Source organism: Anas acuta, chromosome 6, assembly GCF_963932015.1.
Source record: "Anas acuta chromosome 6, bAnaAcu1.1, whole genome shotgun sequence".
NCBI classification, from domain to species: domain Eukaryota; kingdom Metazoa; phylum Chordata; class Aves; order Anseriformes; family Anatidae; genus Anas; species Anas acuta.
Window position 1 is genome coordinate 16,804,084 of NC_088984.1, and position 24,876 is coordinate 16,828,959.

At 41.4% G+C, this 24,876-nt stretch overlaps 1 protein-coding gene across 4 annotated transcripts in view; it reads left to right on the top strand.

The window, feature by feature from the left end:
- Nucleotides 1-23,503, top strand: part of LOC137859031 (unconventional myosin-X-like) — an 84,729-nt gene extending 61,226 nt beyond the window's left edge. For all 4 annotated transcript variants that reach the window (XM_068687653.1, XM_068687654.1, XM_068687655.1 and 1 more), the window contains 16 exons: nt 1,685-1,808; nt 2,288-2,531; nt 3,317-3,412; nt 5,031-5,124; nt 5,743-5,798; nt 7,280-7,422; nt 9,197-9,391; nt 10,603-10,760; nt 11,959-12,082; nt 13,580-13,877; nt 14,918-15,125; nt 15,537-15,673; nt 17,121-17,244; nt 18,751-19,200; nt 19,930-20,121; nt 21,180-23,503. In XM_068687653.1, coding sequence (XP_068543754.1) covers nt 1,685-1,808; nt 2,288-2,531; nt 3,317-3,412; nt 5,031-5,124; nt 5,743-5,798; nt 7,280-7,422; nt 9,197-9,391; nt 10,603-10,760; nt 11,959-12,082; nt 13,580-13,877; nt 14,918-15,125; nt 15,537-15,673; nt 17,121-17,244; nt 18,751-19,200; nt 19,930-20,121; nt 21,180-21,293 — 2,757 coding nt within the window. In that variant the 3' untranslated portion in view covers nt 21,294-23,503. The remainder of the gene's footprint in view (nt 1-1,684; nt 1,809-2,287; nt 2,532-3,316; nt 3,413-5,030; nt 5,125-5,742; nt 5,799-7,279; nt 7,423-9,196; nt 9,392-10,602; nt 10,761-11,958; nt 12,083-13,579; nt 13,878-14,917; nt 15,126-15,536; nt 15,674-17,120; nt 17,245-18,750; nt 19,201-19,929; nt 20,122-21,179) is intronic.
- The last annotated feature ends 1,373 nt before the right edge of the window (nt 23,504-24,876 follow it).

The window sequence follows — 24,876 nt, forward strand, 5'->3', positions numbered from 1 at the left end:
AAAGGCTGGGGTTTAATTTGTTCCCATTACTAAAATTCTCTTGTCCTAGTCCTAGTGTTCAAAGTCAAGGGTTTATTTTCAGCTGGTGTATACAAGATAAGCTATTCTAAGGCTAGAAGGAATAACTGTGCTGATCCTGGTGTGTCCTGGTGGGCACAAAGACCACTTTGCTTTCTGTTCCTGCAGCAGGGGCGATGGCAGGTAGTAAAGCTGGGCTATTAGCCTTGCACTTGAAGCATCTTGGCTCAGATTCCGCACAGGGCCCTGAGCTTTGTGCATGCCCTCAGGCTAGCTGTTTAATAATGCCACAGTAAATCCCCCAGTAGACCAGCATGTCAGATGAGCCCACAAATGATTGAAAGGAGTTCAGGTGTGAAGCCAATGATAGCCATAAAAATACCTCAGATAAATGATGTCTCTGCGAGTAGGAGCTCAAACTACAAAATACCTTTTAGAAAATTATTGATTTTTTTTAAGGAATTCAATTTATTTCCTTTGCTTTTCTTCTCCAGTGGCAGATTTTGACTCTTGAGAAGTTGCATGTTTTTTTCCTGTTTGCATTTCCCTAATGTCAGCTGCCAGCCATCAGAATTTTTTATGATGTGATCTGCTTGAATAAAAGTATCTTCTCTGTGGGCAGATACTCACAGATCACTGTCAAGTAATCCTTCAAGTCATGAATCACCCTGTCACAGTGTTTATTACAGTCTTGGCCAATTTCTGCCATTTTTCTTAAAATTTAAATGGACATAGAGGATTTTATTGGGCTCCTCAGTGAGTAAGACTCAAAAAAATGGAGGTGCTTCTATGTCATGGCACGAGCCACAGGAAGAGATACCTGCAGCTGGCTCAGGATTGCATCAGGAGCTGCTGATCCAAGACTACCTGCTTTCCAAACTTAATGTCAAGAGAGGGAAAACAAATAAGTGAAAGAGGAATAAGACAAAAGAGGAGGGCAAATGGATCACAGAGAGGCAGGTCAGAAAGGGAAAAATGAAAAGAAACAACATGCATTTGGGGAAGGAAAAGGACTAAGGAACTGCCTCCATATTAAGTTAATGAAGCTGATCATAGGAAGATGTATTTAAGGCAAAGGAAAAGATAGCATAATTTGGGATTTCATGTGTGACGTATGGCTAAGTGCAATTATCTAGTTGGAGAACAAGGATGAGTAAACATTGTATTGTTATTTCAGCAATTGAGATCTTTGTTTTTAGGGTTCAGTTATTCTGGAATGTGCTTTTTTTGTAGTAAACCCAAAGCAAGGCATTTCCTTGCAAGGGTTAGGTCAGTGTTCCATCTTGTCCAGCATGCTGGCCTGTCTGCCAGAAAAATCCTCTAGAAAGAAAAATTGTCTCTTAACCCCATTAAATTAGATTTTGGACTGTACGCTCTGCCCTGAAATAGGAAGGTTTGCTTCTGCAGGTAACTGGAGCTTTCTAGCCACGTCCACTGCTGAATGTCACTCTCCTTTCTGGTATGAAAATTCCATGCTCTCTGGAGACTCTTGCTTTAGGCATTAATGAGTAATCTGCCAAGCCTTTAATTTTACTCTATTGCTTTTTTTGTAAAGGGAGTATGTGTAGTTTTGCACCTTCTGCTCATGTGACTTCTGCAGTCTTGTTACTTTGCTCCAGTTGTCCTGTGGGACCCAAGTAGCCAGGATTTCTTCTTTTGCTTTTAGTTTCTGGACAGCGAAGAGGAAGTGGATGTTTACATAGATACAGATGAAGAGTTTTGTAATGGACGAGTCACCATCTTCAATGGCTCGGGACCACCCTATTTTCACAGCTATCTCTACATGAAGGGTAAGCAGCTTTAGCCAAAACTGTGGAAGGACAGGATCCAGAAAACCTGCTTTCCTCTTCTGTTTCTTCAGAGTCACTATCTTCCTCTGCTCTTACTTCTCTGTTCACTCTTTTTTTCCCCCCTCTTATTTCCAGCAAATAAAACAAAGAGCTAGGAGGTGGATGTCAGGGAATTAGACTGAACATCTTTTGCTCTGAGATATGCCCACTTGGTGTGGGCTTATATGACCCATTTTGAACTACAAGACTGAAGACAATACAAAAATATTTAAGTAAAGCATATATTTCCATACTTTGTGTATGTTTCACTGGTTCTGTTTTTCCTCTTTCCAAACTTTAGTACAGTGTTCGTTCTCTCCCTCAGCTCCCTCGTTGCACATAGGAACTGCAGGGGCAACTGAGTGCCCAAGAAGCAGGATCACAATGGAGAAATGGCCACTGCTGCGTGTCTGATGAGATCTTGCTCCCTTGCTTTGCAGGAGGCCTCATGAACCCGTGGAGGCGGCGCTGGTGTGTCCTGAAGAACGAAGCCTTCATGTGGTTCCGCACCAAGCAGGAGGCTCTGAAGTCAGGCTGGCTCTACAAAAAAGGCGGAGGCATGTCGACACTTTCACGCCGCAACTGGAAACGCCGTTGGTTTGTGCTTCGAGAATCCAAGCTGATGTACTTTGAGAATGACAGCGAGGAAAAGCTGAAGGGGACAATTGATATCAGAAGGGCAAAGTGAGTGAGGAGTTAATCCTTTTGATCCCTAGTATTTGCTCTAAATTGAAAATGAAGTGACCAGTGCAGCCAGTTCATCCCTCTACAGGTCTCCAGTAGGGCTAGAAGAATCAGAAACATAAGGGAAGGAAAAGACAATTAGAGCTTCCAGTTCTACTCCAGAGGGAGTCTGGAATTATTTGGTAGTCCTTCTTCCAGTCTTGCATTTCGTAGTCTGGCAGAAGCTCTTTCAAAGCCATGGATGGAGCCAGACCAGGAGGAGCTAATTAAGTACATACCCCATGCATCCTTCCCTACCCTGGTTCCATCTGTTTCTTGGACTCCCCAGGCATTTCACTGTGATGGTATGAAGCACGCAGCGGGATTTGAATTTGGCAGCATGTGCTATGCCTTTTCCTGAGCCTTGAATGTTCTTTTTGCCACCGTAGCCAATTCCTTAGCTCCTGCTGAAGGAAAGGAGAGACTAGTCACCTCTTGGCATTCTGTGGCCCTGTGAAGTGCCAAAAAAAAGTGGCACACCCCACTTTGTAAACAGCCCTCTATATGAACCTCCCAGTTCTCTCTTCTATCCAGTCTGCTGGTGGCTTGAAGAAAATCCATTTAATTCCTTAAGTTTTGGTTTTATAGTAGGTTAACTGTACAGATCTATATAAGGGGATCCTAAAAGTTATAATGGAATGGAATGCAAAGGAATTTTGTATTTCTATCAAAGTTACAATCTATCTGAAACAAGTTATTCCTGTAAAAGGTTTTCAGCATCTGTCTTGTAATTTGCTGTATTCCAGGGAAATTGTGGACATTCATGAGAAGGAGAATGCCCTGGACATTGTGACAGAAGACAGAGTTTATCACATTGTGGCAGAGTCACCAGAAGATGCCAGGTATAAGAGCGAGTTTTGTTAAGTTTGTTCATTCAGTCTAGATCTGACCCAGCCGCTCATGGGGGAGCCTGGGGAACACAACCACTTCCCTTTTGCTGGAGAGAAGTGGGGATTCATTCCTGAGTGTCACCTACTAGAAGGTACACCCCTGCTTTGGGGACTCCTTGTTGCAGCTACTGAGATGGTGGTTCAGCCTAACAGTCACAGGACTGCCACCTTCTGCACGTGGCTGTGAGCATGCTGAATTCAAGGGTTACTTCAGGAGACACACAAAACCTTAACATAAACTGGAACTTCTAATAGCTGATTTATTTATTAAATGGAATCTTGAATCAAACAAAAAGTCTATTCATGTTGCCTGTAAATGATTGCAAGAGCAGCTGGGTTTTATCCAGGAGACAGAGAAAAGGCTGCGGCTTATCAGAGTCTGTAATGTCATCCGATAAAATCTTCCCAGTGCAAAGCAAACAAATGACTCATGTCCTTCCTTCTTGGCGTCCTGGCCAGGCAGTAGGAATCAGTTGTTTAAGGGCAGGTTGGACAACCTGTTTGGGCTATAGAAAGCCAAGTTAAGAGGTTACTAACCCTGTCTGCTTATGTCTTCCACACCATTCTCCCACTCTTACCAAAGCTCTTGCTAGTGTAACTGTTTCCCTTATCTAGTTTAATCTGATTCTGTGAAGTTATGTAGGGTATGTTATTCATTTGGTGTAGGGAGAGGAAGGGATAAAGTGTTTAGACACAAATAAATTCACAGAAGTAGACTACAGAACAACCACATAAATGAGAAACAAGCAAATTCAAGGGGCAGTAGCCAAAGAAAGAGCATCTTCTTAACTCAGAACCTCCACAGTTGGAATAGTTATGCCCTAAGATACCATTACAAAATTGCTAGGACAAGCATAACCCAAATGTGGCCTCTGTCTGTGCCACAGCAGTCTCTGTTCTGGGGGAGAAGAAAGCACCAACACTTGCAAAGGACAGATGTTGTACAGTCTCCAGTTTGAGAATCCTCCACAAAGTCTAGATGTTTGCTGATCTCACTGGAAGCTGCAGATAAGAATCTGCTTGTTCTGCAACAGAGATTCAGCCTCCAGATATGCCTGTAATGAGAAGCCCTTTCACAGACAAATAGCTTCACTCCAAATGAACTTATAAAAACCCCATGATTAATAGAGAGCCATATGACTCTCGAGTTTATGAGTGGATCAGACAGAGACTAGTCAGGAAGGCACCCAGGAGTCTCTAGGACTGAGTCCCCAAAGATTCCAACTGACCCTGTCTTTACAACTGCTATATGCTCTTATTCTGCTGACACATGCTCCCCAGTGAGTCCACCGCCTGCCTACGGTTTCTTGAATAGCAAGTAGAAAACTGGATTTTGTGGGAGCAGCTGTCAGTGGGTTGGAGAACGTGCACAGAATTTTCATGGATAAATAGGGAGGAAGGAAGATATTAGGGTATGGCGTGATCAGCCCAAGAGATGTTTTGCAGCGTAGTCTGCAGGAAATTGTGAATGAAGAAATTTTCCTACTGGCAGCTTTCCAGGCTCCTTGATGATATTCCAGAGCTAGTTTCAGTACCCAAATCTTAACTTTGAGTCTGTTTTGATTGCCAGCGGTTGGTTTAATGTCCTGAGCCGAGTACACAGCGCTACGGCACAGCAGCTGAGGGAAATGCAAGATGAACAAGCCAATCCAAAGAATGCTGTGGTGAGTTACTGTGCAACCAGTCCGTGGGCATGTTCAGAGCCATCTGTGTTTAACTATTTTGTGCATGTTTTTCTAGGACATGCAGTGCTGAGTTCATGAGCAGTATAAGAAAGTTACACATTTTTTTTAAAAAGAAACAGCAAAGCTGATAGAAAAGAGGGTAAGAAGTGAAGATCATAGTGCCTGTGGTGGGTGTCAACATGATCAACATTGGCTCTCTTCTTTGGTTTGCCTCTTGCAGATATATATATATTTTTTTGATGGGATTATAGGACTAGTCTGTGTCAGTTTGGCAGACAGAAGATAAACAGCTGAGAAGAACAATTTATTTATGGATTTACTAGTATTGAGATGTAGAGGCAGAGGGTATTTCAGACCTTAATAATGCTCTCTGAAAATGCATAGCTCTCTTTATTGCAGTTCTCTAGAGTCCTTGCACACCTTTTCATGTTGTCTAGGGAGCAGAGCTGACTCACTCATGCCTTTCTCATATGCTCATTGCTACTCAAGTTATTGGAATTCAGAAGAATGTTTTCAGGTTCAATACTATTCACTAAAGAGAATGTCTGTAATTTAAGGTGCAAACAATTCCTGTTACCTGTCTCTTTCACTATACAGGGAACCCTGGATGTTGGGCTTATTGACTCTGTCTGTGCCTCAGACAACCCTGACAGGTATGTATAGCAATGTGGCCATCTCTCTGATTGGAAATTCCCTGACTCATTTTTGTAGGTAGGTTTTGTAGGTCCCGGTTAGTTTACATTTGTTTAATCTCCTAAGGATTTGACTCACAAAGAAACTCAGCTAGAAGTACTTAGTTTCTTCCAAGTTATGCTACTTCCCAGGCACAAAGGTCACAAGTGTATTGTCTTTGAGTGAAAGTTTCGGTACACATTTCCATCTGAAGAGTGTGAACAATGTAATCTAAATGTCAAGAAATTATAGTTTTATCTACTATTAACACTAAATAAAAATGTCCAGCAAGAGTAGTACTTCCAGTTTTTCAACAGAGCAATTTCAAGCTAATCTTGTAAATTTAAGGAAAAAAAAAAAACAACACATTAAAAAAAAAAAAACACAAAACAACACATTAAAAAAAACAAACACAAAACAACATGGAATGAATTTAAAAATCTTTTTTAAGAATTTAAGAAATCTTTGTGATGCAGCAAAGCACAGGCCTTTAGTTCACAGATAAGTTAGCTTCAGATAAGAGATTATGGAGCATTTCACATCACTTTACATTAACATTTAATTATTTCCTTCACTGTTGACAGGTTCAGCCAGGGCCAAGCTTCTCACTGCAGTACTGAAGTAAAATGTTAGCTACTAAGCTATTTACTTCTGTGCTCTGTTTGTTGTTGTTTTCTCTCACAGATTGCGGGGACTTTGTGGTTACTAGTTTAGAAAATGCATATCTTGGTAGCAAACTAAGATTTCTTTGAAGCAAGTGTTTTGCCCAGCCTGGACTCCTCAGAGTTAATCTGTGTCCCACTAAAAAAAAATAAAAATAAAAGGAAACAAATAGTAAGCTGAACAGGCAGAATTTCTTCATGAATCTGCTGAGGTACACTCTTCTGGAGTGTCAGTGTTTGAATTATGTTAAACAAATTCTGAGGAGAATGCTTATTTTTCAACCATATTTTTATCCATCTTAGTTTTGTTTTCCGTAGCTTTTTTTGTCAGGATCAGCTCATCCTTCCTAAAACCAATCTCAGACCCATTTTCATTGTCACTTCTGGGAACTACATTTGCTACTGCATTACTGGTTTTAATAAGTATGAGCAGAACAGCTGTACTAGCCTAGCCCAGTGGTACTAGCACTAGCTCAACCCAATCAGAGGGTAGAGCAAAGTCCTGTGCTTATGAACCCAGGACATTTTACAGCTGGGCATTAGCTAATGAATGTGTTGTAGTCTTTGGAAATAGCTTTTGGAAAGTGTTTAATTCTATTTGTCTGGACTCTGCATTCATCAGTTTGCAGACCAACTGCACAGGGGATGCTTTTAGGAGTTTCTTCACTTCTCTGTAGTTTGTATTCCAAGAATCTTTCTGCATTGCCTATGGAAAGGCAAAGGACATGGCTTTGGGTGTGCTGTGATTTTAGATATTTGTATGACTTCGACTGATTTCTGATGCTTTTATTTTCTGGCAGACCAAACTCTTTTGTGATCATCACAGCAAATCGAGTGATACACTGCAACAGCGACACCCCTGAGGAGATGCACCACTGGATCTCCCTGCTGCAGAAACCAAAAGGCGAATCTAAGGTTGATGGCCAGGAATTCCTTGTGAGAGGTAAAAGGAAATGCATGCAGTTATGACATGTGAAACTCATCTTCTGTTTGTGATTTGAGTGGGAGGTTTCATTGTAGCTAATCCAAGCCAGTGTTCAGCTGCTTCCAAAACACAGCCATTGCCTGCCCCCTCCACCTTCCTGCCTGCTGCTGGCTGCCTCCTGTGCTTTGCTGGCACTGACTCTTGTCCGACTCCACATCAGGTGGGTTCAGAAAGATAAAACTGGAAAAATAAGTATTTCTTTATACGTTTATTTTTCTGGTGTTAGTTCTGTAGCTTGTTTCAACATGTTGTCGAGCAAATGCCAGCAGGGAATAGGAGGGAGCATGGCTGTTGCTTGGGAGCAGCTGGCTTAGACCGACTATGACATGACACTGCAGCTTTTGTTTTCAGAAAGCTCTGTTTCTTCTGACACCTGTCATGTTGAGCGGGAGGGAGAGAGATCTTTGTAGGATTGCTGCTCTCCTCAGCTGAACAAACTAACCTGATTCTGATAGACATAGTGAAGTGAGAATAATTCTCTAAGGCTGAGCAAAAGATTTATATTCTGTCTCTAGTTAGACCTCAGCTGGACATAGAGGCACTGATGCATGAGTAATGTTCGTGCATATAATATGAAATGTTCTCCCTTTTTTCTCAAATATTTTTAAATTTCCTCAGTACTTTTAGCTCATTACATGTTCTCTAATATACAAAGACACTCGGGTCTCAATCTGTGGAAAGCAAACATTTGAGCAAATTGCCCTACATCTTCCAGAAAATATCTATGATGGAATACATGTAAAGGTCTGAGAGTGGTCATGTCAAGGCAGGAGTAGAGGAAGAAGAGAGTCACCAAGAAGTGGCATAAGCCTTCTATAATCCTGGTCTTAAACATTTCAAGGAGATTGTCTGATAACCTATGTTAACGTTGGCAGGCGAATTCCCTTAAATTCAAAATACTTAATTGCAAGGCAACAGCTCCTTTTATTTCATGTTGTTCATTAAAGAAAAAAGTCTAAATATTCCTTTGCAAAGTCAGTGTATGTGTTGCACTTCATGGTAAAACATATGGCTATTTGAGAGGCTATTTGAGAACCACAAAGTCTGTCTCTTTATTTTTCCTTTACATGCAACCTCTAGGCTCAGTCCCACGTTCTTCAAACTTTTTGTCTTGTGGGTGGACATTGCTTTTTTCAGCTCTGAATAGAAAACTATCTATTCAACATGTTTAGTAACGCTGAGTGTAATTTTGTCTTTTATAGCACTGAATTGTTTTTTCTTCTTTTTCTTCTCCACCCCCACCCCACCTGTGAGGAATCTAAAATGAGAGAGAAAGTATTTTTCCTGATCACGGGAAGAAGAGACACATGTAATGCTTAAAGATCATTCTACTACGAAATGTACCACCAAACCTTTTCCATGCAGGTTTGGATAGGCATTTGGCATCTCTTTGGTAGAAATGAATTGTAAATGATTTATTCAGATGGCTGGGACTTTTGAGAGAAGCATCCTGGAAATCACCCTGATGGTGATGTCAAACTAAACCACAGCTCAATGAGAAAAACATACATAGGGGTGAAAAATAGAACAGTTCCATGAAAAAACTGTCTAATTTCTCAGAGTGACTGTGCAGGATACTGCTATAGCCAATAAAGCAGAACTGGCAGGTCCCAGTATGAAGTTCTTGCAGAGAGTTTGAGTTCTGCTCCCAGAGTTAGAGAGTCACCAGGAAGAGACAAGGTTGCTGTTGTGGTGAACGACAACCACTGAGATGTCTGTGTTCCTCCCTTAGGTTGGCTCCATAAAGAGGTTCAGAGCAGCAACAAGATGTCCTCTCTGAAGATGAAGAAACGCTGGTTTGTGCTGACAAACACTGCACTTGATTACTACAAGTCATCCGAGCGCACAGCTGCCAAGCTTGGCACACTTGTGCTCAACAGCCTCTGCTCCGTGGTGCAGCCCGATGAGAGGGTCTTTAAAGACACAGGTAAGAAGAGGAGCAAACAGTCATCAGCAGGCATTGCATGGGTGGAGTTGCCTGAAGAGGGGAGGGTGCAGGAAGGTAATGGTGTGTCTTGCTGAGATACGGTCTTGAGGACTGTGGTCGCAAACTTCTTCCCCACACAAACCACAGGAGACTTGCAAAGGACTAGAGAACAGTGTGCAAGTGATGGCAGTTCCCTCACACCTGACAGAGATGCACAGTTCTTATATTTTTTCACTGAGTAGTGTCACTCTATCTAAATGTTTTCCAAATGCATCCAAGTTCGTCATGCTCACATGTAACAGCACTAAGTAACTACCATGATATAGCATGACCTATGTTTCTCTCTCGGATCAATGTTATTCCCTTAAATAACAATAATGTCATACACCTTAGTCTTTTTTGTAGCACTCAGCCTGCTAGAACCAAAAGATGACAAGGGCCTACGTTTGCTTTCTGTGCAGTGTGACACTGTTCTGGGAAGGCAGGGTCTGCCACAATTCTCCATTGCTTGCACCTTGAGTTTGGGATGGAAATGAGCTTACGAGGCAAGGGGTAAACCCCCCTGACAAAGAAGGTGAAGCTTAGAACAAAACTTGAAATACTGGATTTTTGAGTACTGGAGTTGCTTGGGATATTTTTTAAAAGCTCTGGAAGCAAACTGCTAGCAGTGGGATACTGTGGTGTGTTCAGTCAAGTGAAATGAGAAAGTTTCTTCTGCTCACTTGCAATAAATCCTCCACATTTGTGATCTCAACAGACACCTAGGGCTACCTGTAGTGGAATGAATTGTCATCATCCTGACCTTTTCTCTCAGTTTGTCAACTACATGGTTTTTAAAATTTATGAGAATTGGTTTGGCAGTGTTTGGGTGCTGTGTGTAGGCTGGTCACTTTCTGAGCGATTAATAGCACAGTGTAGCTGAAACCCTGACTGTGAAAGTGAGCTGCCTGCTTGGCAGGGAAGTATTTATGTTACAGTGTGAGCTACTTGTGTCTTGGAAAGCTGTGTTTGTGCCAAAACCTGGATTGGGACTTTCCTGCTGGTAAGTCCATTTTGGGAACGGGGAATGTTACTGTTTACCCAGTCCATTTTAACCATACATAGCATATGTAACAGAGTAGCAAGGGTTTTCCTCAGACAGGTGTTACAGACAAAAAGAGAAGGTAAAATGGAAGCAACTTTCACCTTCTAGCTTCTTTGTGTCTCTACAGGCTACTGGAACATAATTGTCCATGGGCGAAAGCACTCCTACAGGCTGTACACAAAGCTGCTGAACGAAGCCATGCGCTGGGCCTCTGCCATCCAAGGTGTCATTGACAGCAAAGTGCCCATAGAAACACCTACGCAGCAACTCATTCGTGACATCAGGGTAGGTACCGTCATGCTGATTCCCTTGTGGCAACAAACAAGGTTGCTGTCATGAGGTATCAAAAAAGTAAAAGAAACCTAAATGACTGCATAACTAAATAATCAAATTTTATTTTGAATCAGCTTGCTAACTGATCTGCTTGAGTCAAGGTTATAACTGCTGTGCAATTACAAATTGCATGCAGGATTTATACCAACAAGTATGTGCAAATCTCCACTGCATCCTTTCTTTTCCCTAAGCATCCTCTGAACACACATATATAGAAACTCTAGCAGATTAAATGTATAATCAGAAGACAGACCAAGGCATATATCATAAGCAACTTGCTGAGGGATTGAACAGTACTAATAAAAAGGCATCTAAGACAAAGGGCTTGCCAGTAAATTGGTAGGACCAGTCGACGGAGGTGAAAAAGAAGTGTGTAATAATGGTAACACATCTGAAAAACTGAATTAATTCTCTGCATAACTGATGACTACAGAGGAGTGGAGGGAAACTCCAGTATTGCAGCCTGCCTCTAAAAGGGATGAGTTTGAGAAACTTGCCAGCTGAGGTGTCAGTTAGAGGGATTGTGGAACATATCAATAAAACAGAGGGTGAAATATAGCCAAGATCTATTGGCAATAACTCTACAGCTCTAAAAGAACTGAAACGTGAAGTTACTGAATTACTACTGGCTGTAGAATGTAACCCTAGGCTACATGGTCCTAACGTTGAAGAAATGGGAGGCAGCTAATGTGACTAAGCTATAAGAAAGGATTCAGGGGGGATCTGGGGAAATACAAACCAGCCATACTTGGCATATCTCCTAAAGGTCTTTGAGGGGATCAGTAAGCATGTGGATAATGGTGATCCTGGTCATAAAGTTTGCTTTAATTTCCAAAAAGCTTTGATAACTCTTTTAGCAAAGGAAGGAGGAGGAATCATGCTGTGTGTGCCTGTTAAATGCCTGCAGTAGGCACGAGCCACAAGCTGCATTTGGAATCAAGGCCCTGTGCTTGGTAACCCAGTATGGCTATTCTTACATTTTATTTTCAGAAATAATATACAGAGTAATTTTTATGTGTAAATTATTCTTTAGTCACCTCGTCCCTCGATGGACCTTCCAGAATGTCAATAAAGGTGGTTGATTTGACTCTAAATGTATAAGGACATCTTAGGAATGACTATCCTCATTTGAGGATTTTGTTTTTTCCAGGAAAACAGCACAAACTTTGAAGTAGTGGAACAGACATACAGGAGGAACCCAATCTTGCGGTACACCCAGCACCCTTTGCATTCTCCCTTGCTCCCATTACCATATGGAGATGTTAGTGTCAACTGTAAGTATTTTACCCATATGACAAAATACTCTCTCATTTTAAGGATCAGTGAGGAGCCTGAGCACCACAGAAGTGGTATATAAGCTCTCTGTGTAGGTGAAGTTCATCTGGGGCAGTGTTTCCCACAGGGTTCAGAGAGAGGGATTAGTCCCTTTCTTTTCACAGAAAAAGGGAGAATATAGTTAATCATCCATCTGGGGGATGTGCAGCCTGTCTTTGTGAGTTGCAACTGGGTTAAATAGTTCTAGTGTAAATCCTACAATGGGATTAAAACATGCAACTGGCAGTGGGATCGTATTTGTAGAGAAGCTACAAATGAATCATTTCTTCAAATACTTCAGGAACAGGAAAGAACTAGACTGTCTAATAGGCCCCCAGAAAACCAGTGTGAGAAAAAATTGAAGTCATAGCAGAAGTATGACGACTCCGTGTGTGTGTGTATCAACACAGAGACACCTTATGTGGGGAAATGTTATTTCTGGTAGGAAACTCGTCCTCTGTGAGATGCATCAAAGGATGCCAATTGAAGTGTCAGTAGCAGAGGTTATGTAGCAAGTCAGTAGATCAGTAGAACAAGCTGCCAGGACCAACTGGTCACCTACGCAGAGGAGCTTAGGAGAGCAGTAGCTGAATTATTAATAACAACAAACAATATCTCTCTTTTTAAAAATAACAAATTCTTTTGTACAATGCGTTCAGTATTGTAAGGTTCCCACAGTGTTTTAGGAGCACAAACATACCAGACAAGAGAGACTAAACAATATACAATGTGCACATTTGTGGTAGAGGCAGACAGCAGGGAAGCAGGAAGGTCAATGCCTGACTCTTTAAGAGGTCTATAATAGCTTCCATGACCTCCCAGAGATGCCAGATGGTTTGTTTTTGACCATATGGGATGAAGCAATACTGGAGTTGCTCTGCTTTGGACTAGCAGGTAGAGGAAACTGCCTATAATTTGCCATGTTCTGAGCATGGTTTGAGGAAGTCATCAAACTTACCTTAGGGGTGGAGACAGAAGGACTCAACATAAAAGAATGGTGCCCAAAAGACCAGGCAAGAGTCTTTCCTGTTCTGTGGATGCTAAATTTTGCCTGTTGTTCAAAAACTTTTTTTTGGGGGGAAGTAAAATAGATAAGAATAGGTAGGCACTTTGGATCAGTTTGTCACTATTGTTTTTTTCCTTTAACTGAACTAGATTTCAACACTAATTTCCTTTAAAAACATTGTTCTCCTTTTCTGTACAGGATATCCAAAAATGGCTTTGCAATGGTGACAAGTTAGATGTTGGCAAATACTAATTAAAACTGCATTTGCACATACAAAGGGGAAGCTTTAATGAATTTTGAGTAGAAATTTAGTTTGAAGAGATGAGCTAATGTAGATTCTCAGGTTCTGTTCTTCCACCACAGACTATACTATAGTTGTTTGTCCTACTGCTGGGCCTGTAGGAAATGGGGGAGATTCTTACCTGATGTCACCTTTATGATCATTCCTCAGTGCAACAAGAGAAGGGTTACAGCAGCTTACAGGATGAAGCAGTGAAGATCTTTAACTCCCTTCAGGAGATCGAGACAGTGTCTGACCCCATACCAATTATCCAAGGCATTCTGCAGACCTGCCATGATCTAAAGCCCCTTCGTGATGAAGTGTATTGTCAGCTCATCAAACAAACTAATCACATGCCACATCCCAACAGTACTGGGAACCTGCACCACTGGCAGCTGATGTCATGTATGAGCTGCACTTTTCTGCCGAGTAGAGGAATCCTTCGTTACCTCAAGTTCCACCTGAGAAGGTAAAAGCCCTTTTCATTTGCATTGTTTCCTTTGTCCCTACTTATCTTCCACTGCATGGTGTACCTGTGTGTCTCACCCCCTCCACCTGTGCACATATCTTTCTGTGGTGTTGCAGCCTCCCACCTTTGTGCACAAATCTTGCTACCAGCTGTTCTGTTGTATTCAAACCCTGTCCCCCTTGCTACCCATCTGTTGTGTCAAAAGGATGTGGAAAGTAAGGCTACCTACACAGAATACCATGAAACTGTGTTAAAGTGGATTTACAGCTGATCACCTACTGCTTACTAATGTCCTTATAAACATTCTCAGCCTGCAGGAAAGGTGAGAAACACACTTAATATTCACTGAAGTAGGTACTACCTTGCAGCAACCACAGACAAAATGTGTGTACTGTGGAGTAGCAGATATACCCTAAATCCAATTTACTGTTTTTCAGTGTTTGTTTGCTCAACGAAGCATGTAAGGCTTACCATTTGTATTTTTAATCTGCTTTAACCTCCAATTTTCATGAACTAAATTGTTTACATTTTTCCCAATTTATGTTCAGCATCTAGAGCAACTTTCTAAAGAGGTCTGCATTGGAACTAAGCTGCAGTCATGTAGCCTCACTCCATTCATTAATGATAAAAAAAGGCTTATAAAGTCTATTTGATTCCTTCCAAATGAGGAGAGAGTTGAAATCCAGCAAGTAAAAAGAGATAATTGAGAATAAATTTTAAAAGCTTATATTTGACTCCATACTTTTTAATCTCAATTTTGTGAATTCAGATAGTTAATCCTCCTATCTTCAGCCAGTACTAAATTCTTGGAAGTTTGAACTGCTAATTTCATATAGTGCTGAGAAATGCCACTGAAGTGACTTTGGAGTGACTAGTGAAAGCAGGTTCTATAGTTTGGGAAATAACTGGGCTTATTCTTGTGGTGTTTGTGTTTGACATCTCTGCTGAATTCCCTGCCTACAATATTCCAAGTTGCATGGCAATAAGCTTGTTTTCTGTTTCACTGTGTAATGGCTTTTTTTGCTTCTCTTTACAATTAGGGTAAAAGATCTCTTTCCAGGCTCAGAAATAGACAGATATGCACAATTCATCAGTGATTCTCTGAAGAGAACAAAGACAAGGGAGTTTGTACCCTCCCAGGAGGAAATACAGGCTCTTCTCACCCGTGAAGAAATGACCACAACAGTATACTGCCATGGCGGTGGCTCCTGTAAAATCACCATCAATTCCCACACGAGTGCTGGGGAGGTAATGAATGCATTTACTAAATAACCAGATCTAAGCACACCTCTGTGTCTAGGTACTGAGCCTGCTGAAGGGACTCCTTTTCCCCATTCATCTCCAATTTTTCAGGGTTTAGGGAATGTATTGCTCTATATTGTTTCCTTGGAACATGATTTGACCACTGTCAGACCATGGTCTGATGTAGATTGGTAGTTCCTATGACCTAAGCCACACTGGCTTCCATCACCCCATCCAGCTCTCAGCAGTGTATCTCCATTCTGTTCTTTTCTGCTGCTGGTCCATCTGCATGGCCAGTGATTCCGCTAGCACAGAAACACAAAATATTTGTTTATTTTCCTTTTTTTTTTTCCCCCAATAAGCTAACTTCAGAAAGTGTGTAATGCCTACCCTGTGATCTGTCTCTGATTTTCTCAGGTGGTTGAAAAGTTGATCCGAGGCTTAGCAATGGAGGACAGCCGCAACATGTTTGCTCTCTTCGAACATAATCAGCAGGTGGACCGTGCTGTTGAGAGTCGAGTGATTGTGGCTGATATCTTGGCCAAGTTCGAAAGGTAGAAGAATGTTTTGTAGAACCTTTACTTTAACTCCTAGTTGGTTAAGTGAGAGTACCATCAGGTAGTTTTATCCAAAGCAGCTGCAGAGTTTCAAGCATTCACTTTGGTGTGAACTTCTCTTTGGTAAGGTTCAAGTGCTCTTTTTTACTATGTGGAAAACTATGTTCACATCTGTTTTGATAACAAAGAAGCATTACTTATCACGCTTGTCAGGACAGAATTAGTAGTGCCTTTATCAAATAGTAATGGTTTCCTACCAGAGCTCAGAGAAGGGTTAAGACATTTAATTGTCTTGATCATTCTCTTTCTCTGAAAGGGGATACTGTCTCCTGGCTTGTTTGTGGTAGGACAAGTGAATTATTACATAATGTCAATGTATTTAGAAGTACTAAGGGCTATCTGCAGATTGGAACAGCTTATAAAATGAAGCACTATCAAACCAAGGTATTTTCTTGCATAGTTACTTGTGTCATTGTGATGAATGGGGTGTGTTAATTTGGGCTACACGAGCAAATACCATCTGTAAGATCCTTGACCAACCAAGGAAGTGGTATATAATGAAAGCGTTAAGAAATGACACTGGTGCTGCTTTTCACATTTTTGGAGCTGTAAGTTTGTAGCTGGCAGTGTTTGCTTTGATGCTTGTCTAGACATTTCTGAGCTGCAAACAGTGACTGTTCATTGCAGAGTTTATGAATGTGAACCCTACTTAGGGTCCATCTCAGCAATAGAAGTTTCAATGCCTCTTCCTTTGAAGTAATTGGCTTCATCACCACTAGTCACACATGAAAATTAATCTATTTGGATAAATGATTCAGGGTACTCAGCTCAGTGCCCTCTACGAAAATGTCTTTATATCAACTAGCTTTGATAACATCTTGTCAATTTACCTCATAATAGCTTCATCAGAAGAGAGAGGAAAGATTTAAGTGGGCATAGAAAAGCAGCTCTAATTTCTTACTGTGGACTGTGATTTTGTGGCTAGGCATATAAAGAAAGCAGTAATTTGCAGAGAAAGCTACCATTGTCTATTTTATATTGGTTCTGAAGACGAAAATAAAATTGTTATAAATGGTGGCAAGATTGATGCTTTTCACAGTAACAAGACTACACAGAAACAATATGTTAAAAATGGGAAGCGCTTTGTGTCCTCCCCATAACTCTTGCATTTATATAGAACTATTGATCCATTTTTTTTTATCAGTTGTATCTGATAAGAACTTTGGGTTCTGCTGAAAGCAGGTGACTCAGAGAAGAAAATTGAATCCACCGGAAAAGTCTGCTGCACAAAGATTGCCCTGGTAAATGGGGTAGTTCTGTATGCTTTTTGTTTTAGAAATCCAGAGGAACTTTTATTTCATGTGCACTGTGGACATCCCAGTACCATGGTTCTTCTGGTTACTATTTTTTTTTCCCCTCTCTCATTCTCTTTCCTATCGTACAGACTTGCTGGCTCTGAGGAAGAAGAGGAAGAAGGACAATGGCAGCTATATTTTAAACTTTACTGCTTCTTGGATATCGAGAATGTTCCCAAAGATGGAGTGGAGTTTGCTTTCATGTTTGAGCAGGTAAGCTGGCAGTGGGAGAATGATTTAGTTTCCAGGGTAGCAGAAGTACACCAGAGTATACAGAAAACTGGCTTAGCTTTACATTAGAAGTGTGAATGCTGGTCTGAACAGAAGAATTTATTGTCTCAGACTTTTGCTTGGAATCTAACAAGCAGATACGCAGAGAAATTCTCAAAGGAATAGGAGTGTTAGAACAAAAGCAAGAAAAATTAACAGGCTTTCAAAAACTGAAGCACCAATTGTAATAAAATGCTTTTAGAATTCATCTTTAATTTTGAAAGATACGGAAATGTAGATAATAATTTAAGATGATTCTGTAAAATAGATGTTTACAGAGTGCAAGTGTAAAGAAAATTGAAAAATCTAGCTGTTTGCTAGATCCAACTTACAAAAAACAGTCAAACCTTGGGGTGTTATGGGAATTTACAAAGAAAATTATCTTTCAGGCAATTTCTTCTGATTAACGGGCACCAGAATATAGTACTATTGCAAAAAGACAAGAGAATGGTGTTGACAATAGTTTGATGACTAATTTTTTATTTAAGTCACTATAGTTTGTAGCAACATAATGCTTGTTAGGCCAGAGATCACACTGGTATGAAATAACCCCACAATTAGGGATGCAAAAGTAAACTGAGTAGAGTAGCCAGCTGTTTGATTCAGCCCATCTTTGTTACTTCTAATGAACACTTTGATCTTGCCTCAGAATATGATATCTGTTGAAATTTAATTAATATGTGTTAAAGGGGTCAGTGTTATGAAGATTGAAACTGGCTGTTGATCAAGTTGTTGGCATGTACATCACACAGACAATTGTTCCCCAAGAGGACTTTCTTGAAATGAAGGTTAAGTATTGTTAACTAAATGTCTAGGAAACAGTCAGGAACAGGACACAGTGCTCTGTGGAAACTCAGTTGTACCAAACTCCCAATTGACAAGGCTTTCAGTCTAGACAGCTTTCACTAGCAAAGCTTAGTAGAAAAAAGTAACAGGAGGAGAGCAGGAGTTATTGAGGTGTGTGATGGATGAAGTTAAAAATAAATAAATAAATAAATACATATAATAATACATTTTGGAGGAGGTGAAAGGTGCTGGTGTGCAATGAGGCCAAGGTTGAATGTCTCGAGTTTATTATATCCAACTTTATCTGTATTTGAATGTTATCTCCACACAGGAGCTGCAGCAGGTAGAGTACTAAACAGATTGTCTCAATTTCTGGCTCTCCTATCTGTTACAGACCTAAAGAGTCTGTTAAAGACCTAAAGGTCCTTCTGAGATCTCCTTTCTGTCCAAGCTTGCAGAAAAACGCATTTACCCCCAAGTCTGCTCATCCACCAGTTACAGACTTTGAATTCTTTATTATAATGTGTGCTTTGACCTCCTGAATTAGGTCTTTTCTGCATGGATTGGCTTAGAATATCTACATGGACCCAGATGTCAATAGTGTGTTTCTGCCTTATAATGATTTTTTGTTTGTTTGTTTGTTTTTTGTTTGTTTGTTTGTAGGCTCATGAAAGCCTCATAGATGGTCATTTTCCTGCACCAGAGGACACCCTGCAGCGCCTAGCAGCACTACGGCTGCAGTACCTTCATGGGGATTATTCTAAAATAAGTTGGACCCTTGATGGGATCTACCCAGTTAACAGACTAAAATCCAAAATACTGCACTCAACAAAGAGCAGTGGCACCACCAGTCACACTCTGGAGAGGAGGCGGACCAGCTTTCTTGAAGGGACATTGAAACGTAGCTTCAAGACAGGCTCTGTAAAGAAGCAGAAGGTAGAAGAGGAGCAAATGATGGAGATGTGGGTGAAGGAAGAGCTGTCAGCTGCTCGTGCAAGCATAGCACAGAAATGGACCAAGTTGCAAGGTCTCTCTCAGCATCAGGCCATGGTGAAATACATGTCCATCGTAAAGGAGTGGCCAGGTTATGGGTCAACCCTCTTTGACGTTGAGGTGAGAGATGTATAACCTCATTTAATGACTGCCAAGGAGAGGCATCAGCCTGTAGAACAGATACAGCTATGTATATTATATTGCTCAGCAGCAGAAGGGAATTTCAGGAATTGGCTGCATTTTGTCATAATAAGCTGAGAGTAAGCCTATAGTAATACATATACAGAAAGGTGTGATGCAGGAAGCAGTAGATTTGGGGAAACTTTTCTGGGCTTAAGAAGGTGGTAGCTAGTAGAAGTGGAAGTAAAATGAAGCCATATTGTCCTTCACAGCAAAAAGCACAACTCTGTTCTGTAGCAATGTGACCACTCAAACTGGGTCAGTTAGACCGCTGGGATTAGCCTGCTACTGCAGGAATCCACACCTTCATTTTTTTTCATTTCTGTTGCTGCCCAGATGGATTACCATGGGACGTTGCTTGCCCTTACTCTATCATCTGTAAAATAATGAGGAGAATCTTAACATGCTAAATCTCTTAAAAATCTGATGAGAACTGTTAAGTACTATAATTATTTATTACTCAAATGATATTTACGCACAGCCATGTCATTTCTAAATCTTTGCAGAGGAGTGCCCACAAGATTCCTTCTGTAGACATACTGTTTTTTATATTGGGCCGGAGAAATTAAATATCCTACAGGAGCCAGAAAAGGAGGGCTTTTCCTTGAATCAAAGATGATTTGATACTCCACTGCATTTAAGCAAAATTTCGTGTTTCTGTTTCTGCAGTGCAAGGAAGGTGGATTTCCAAATGATCTTTGGCTTGGAGTCAGCACAGAGAATGTGTCTGTCTACAAGCGCGGGGACCCTAAACCACTAGAAACTTTCCAGTATGAGCACATTGTTTTCTTTGGAGCTCCACAACCTAACACCTTCAAAATTACAGTGGATGAGAGAGAAATGTTCTTTGAAACGTCCCAGGTATGTGAAAGCACAAGACATGTTATATTTGCAGTTTTACTAGCACTCCAGTAAAGCCCTAATTTCTAAGGACAAGACAAGGTTATAGGCAAGAACTTCTGCTGAAGGGACAGGACAGGCAAAGAAAAAGATGAAGGGACCTTAAACCTAGAGAGTCAAGGTGTCTATCTTGAATACAGAGATATACATAAAAAAGAATGATGTTGGTTAAAAAGTGAAGGAGGTTAAGTGTCTCCCATGACACTCAGAATTTCAAATTTTGGGTGCTCATGAGTGTGCATCCTGTCAGTTAATTCATTCCCTTCCAGTTTATAAATGTAGAGTTCAAAAAATCAGAAAATAAAGATGTTTAGTAGCATTAAAGGTGCTTTTCTTTGAGCTACAAGACAGAACACAAACTTGTCAAGTACTAAAAGGTGCTGCTGCAAGATCACAGCTCTCTCCCACCAGAATCACAGTCCCAACTGGTGTATTAGCTCTATCCTGAACGTACCTCAGAGGAAACTTAGGTCTTTTTATGCACAGTGTGCACAATTAAGAACATGCTAGAGTAATCTAGAGAAGCACATAAATGTTTCAAAAGTGCTTGCAAGTATGACAATGAATTCTGCTGTTTATGAGTAAAAAAATACTTTCCTCAGTCAGTCTGCCACTGTATTTCACTTGATGTCTTCCCATTCTTGTGTTGGGAAAGACTGGGACCAGTCATTCTCAATTTGTCTTTCCCAGGCAGCCCAGGATTTTGTAGAGTTCTGCCATATCCTTCTGTCAGGTTTTTTCCATATTGAAACATCACATTCTTTTTAATGTTTATTTGTAAAGATGCCATTGCATACCTGTTACTGACCTTGTTTTCATTTCCTGTATCTTTTCTGCATATAGAGGTAATGACTCAACTCTTTCATGCTTATCCTTAATGTCATATTCACATTAACATTACACGCAAAATTTACAGTGCCGTGAGTTTGGACAAGGGGAAACTTTTTCTGCAAAACGTCTGGTATACATCAGTGGTAGGTTTTTGATGTGCTTATCCTGTTACTGTGTTCTTTTTCTAGGTGGGTGAGATAATAAAGATCATGAAAGCATACATCAACATGATAGTGAAGAAACGCTGCAGCGTCAAGTCAGCCACCAGTGTGGACAGTCATGCTAGCGTCTGGACTAGGTGATATGAACGAACTGCCATGAGAGAGAGGCAGTTGTTTAATGATTGGTATTTGCAACTTGCCAGCACAAGTGTAGCAAAGATGTTTTTAAGAACTCCACTTGACTGACTACTGTATTTAAGAGCTGAAGTGGCATCTGCAGTACCATAGGATTTGCACTTCTGCCTAAAGACATTGAACAGTAACAACTGTTGTTGTTGAATATTAACAGCCCAAAACTTGTTTTCCCTTGCTTGTCTGATGAACAATGTACCTTAAAGAAGCAAAGTTGGAAGCATCCTCCTTCTGCCTGTCCCCTCTGCTGCTTTCACAATTACCTGTCATACTGGCAGAAAAAAATCACAAGAATCTGCACTACAGGAGGCAGAGTTAAGCTTCCTTATGAATTTCCAACATGCAAACATCTGGGATCAGGGGATCACAGCACGGTCTGCTAAGAGAATATTTGTTTTTTTATTTATTTTGTAGGTAGCTCCGAAATAAGTCACTCTGGAGTTTTCTCTTCAGGATATACTAATGATCTCATCTGGTCTTAAAAGAAAATATCTTTTTTGTAATTGAAGCCAAACAGTCCAATAAAGAGGTCAAACCCTACACGAGAGACCATTAAACAAACAAACAAAAACACTTGAGGAGAGTTGTTACCTTCTAACAGAAGTTCACAGGTACATGACTGTAAAAAATGGCACTTTAAGTAAAAATTCTAAATACTCAAACATAGAAGAAAGTCCTGGGGAATAGTACCACTGAAATATATCATCAGGTACCATTTTGGTAATTCTAAGTAGCACCTGTTACCTAAGAATTAATGATTGCCTTTTCACAGCCCAGAAGGCAAGATTGATTTAGATGCATTACGGGAAAAGCTGTTCCTAACAAATTCCAGGTTTCAGATGGAGGTCAGAGGTTTTTATGGCCAGCAGCCTACCTGCATTAAGTTCCTTATTTCGCTAGATGGGATTTTAGGATGACGGAAACCCCTGAACGTTAGCTTTAAATGAACAGTTTCATACTGAGTGAAGAGATGCCTAGATAAATTCTTATAGGCAATAATTCAATTCCTTTGTACTACTGTAAGCAGATGCCAAGTCCTTCATTCTCTGCTGAGTTCTAATTGGAACTACTCCCATCACCAAATCTCCATATCCTCTTCCAGTCTCTCTTAGGTCCCTAGACATCAGCATATCTATATATCTATATAGATATATATTTAAAAAAATGCTTCTTGGAGGTTTTTATAGCCATTTGCAAGTTGAAGAAGCAATTTTTTTTTCCTTCTCAGTGAAAGATGACAGTCATCTTCAATCTCCTGATTTCATTATTTAAAACAATATTTGGTATTGTTAGTCGCATCACAAATTGGTTGCATTGGCAATCAAGAAACCTTGAGGCTAGGCCGTCATTTTCTACAACCCCTGTCATGTCAAGTCCTGAAATGCAAAGGCCCATTCAGTTTCATATAGTAATGAAACTATAGAGCTGTGTGTGTGATGTGGACCTTGTTGCAGGTTTGTTTAAAATCAGATGTTTGTATTTCTGAAGAAGTGTCAGCTTAAGGCCTGTTAGCTATAAAATAAAAATTTTATAGACAAGAAAACTAGGAGTCAGTATGCAACAGGTTCAGTTTAAATTAATCTTCAGGTTGTGCCATTTCACTAATACTGTCATGTAACACTACAGTTTTGAGGCTGACAATGCAAGAAAAAACACAGTGCATAATCTGTGCTTTTCTCACTTACAATACACTGCAGCATGTGCAAACACCCTGTCCACCTGCCACACATCCAGCCTAAGAGGATAGCCACTACTGTATATTGTACTTTCAACTGGAGTTTTGCCTTAAATAGCTTTACTGAAGGATCGTACAAACATCCACTTTTTATCACAAAGAATAGACAGATGGCCAGGTCACAAGTGAGAGAGAACAGGAATGCAGAGGCAACCTGAAAAGTAACACTTTGTATTGGTCCGTACACTGACTAGATCTCTTTATGTATCAGAATAGCCTTGATTATCCCTGTCCTAACTCTGCACTATTTCTGTTCTGGCTCTTGGGTTGCTGCAGGCAGCTTGAACCCACTTGGGAATGTAACTCCCGTTAGTATTTGTTGTAATTTTGCTCATTTCTATTACAGAATTCCTTCTGCTGTCTTTTTTAATTTGTAACTGGCTTTACAAGATGAAAGTTTAATAAATTATTGGATTGCACAGGCTGTATTCACTCTCAGACATCGCGTGCTCATGTTAACGTGTTTACTCAGTGATCTAATACTCAGAACTTGTAAGTAAAAAGGAGGTATCAATGTTACGAGTGGATAACAGCCCTTCTCTCGGGAGGAAAATTTGCCTCTGTGGCAAATAACAGAATGCAATTTACCACTACAAGGTGTGAGGTTTGTTTCCAGGTTCTGCTGCTCAGTCAGGGGCTGGTTTTCACCCAAGGGCACATCACTGAAGCAGTAAATCTGCATAGGAACAGCTGAGCCGTCAGCGATACAGACTGCTCTAGCAAACAGCTCCTTCAATACGTCCACAGGTATGGCAACAATGCAGTGATGCGTAGTCCCCATCAACGTGCCCTTATACATCCGTTGGCCAGGTGCTCTGAGAGCCCTCTGGGACCCTGGAAATCACTCTATGCAAGGGGAGGTTTAGGTTGGAAATAAGGTGACATTTTTCCTCAGAAAGAGTAGTCAGACATGGGAATGGGTTGCCCAGGGAGGTGGTGGAATCACTGTCCCTGGGGATGTTCTAGGAAAGGCTGGACCTGGTGCTTAGGGACATGGTTTGGTGGAGGACATTGGTAGTAGGGTGATGGTTGGACCAGATGATCTTGGAGGTCTTTTCCAACCTTCATGATTCTAGGATTCTGTGAATTTCACTACCAATGGTTCACAGATTTTCAGTTTCTTCATGTTTAACACCTTGTGTAGTCTTTACAGCTCCTTACTTTAGATGGAAACTGCCTCTGTTTACTTCAGCAATTGCTTTTCTTTCCTCAGCTGTCACGCATCCCTGCCTGTAGTCGCCCAACCACTTGGTCCTTTCTGCTTAGTAAGCCCCAAGCACAGGCAGCTCCCCCTTGTTTGGGCGGGTGTTGGGGACAGTGCCAGAACCGAACACGCACCTCTTATCCCACAACCCTCCCTGGAACACCCCATACCCGCTAAAACCCCTTTAGGCAGCCCCATGCCCGCCATGTCGCCCCTCAGCCAGGCAGCCACTGTGCACCCCCTGCGCCTGCGCGGCGCCTGCCGCCATTTTGGGCGCTGCCTCAGCGGCCCGCCCAGGGGCCGGCCCTCGGCCGAGGCGGCCCCCGGGGGAGTCCCGCAGCCCCAGGGCGTTCCTCGGGCTCCTCGTCCCGGCTCCCCGCGTTGGGGTTGCGGGGCTGCTGGGCTGCTCGTCCTGCGCCTCTCAGGCTGGTGGCTGCGGGTGGTGCTTCCCGGTCTCGTTCCCCGGCAGCTGGTTTGCAGGCTCCCGTGCCCGGTGGTGAGTTTATCTGGCGGTGCGCTCGCCAGTGGTGCCCTGGTGGTGTTTGTCGGGTAACTCGGGGGTTTTCTGTCTGCCAGTGCTGGTGCTTACACGT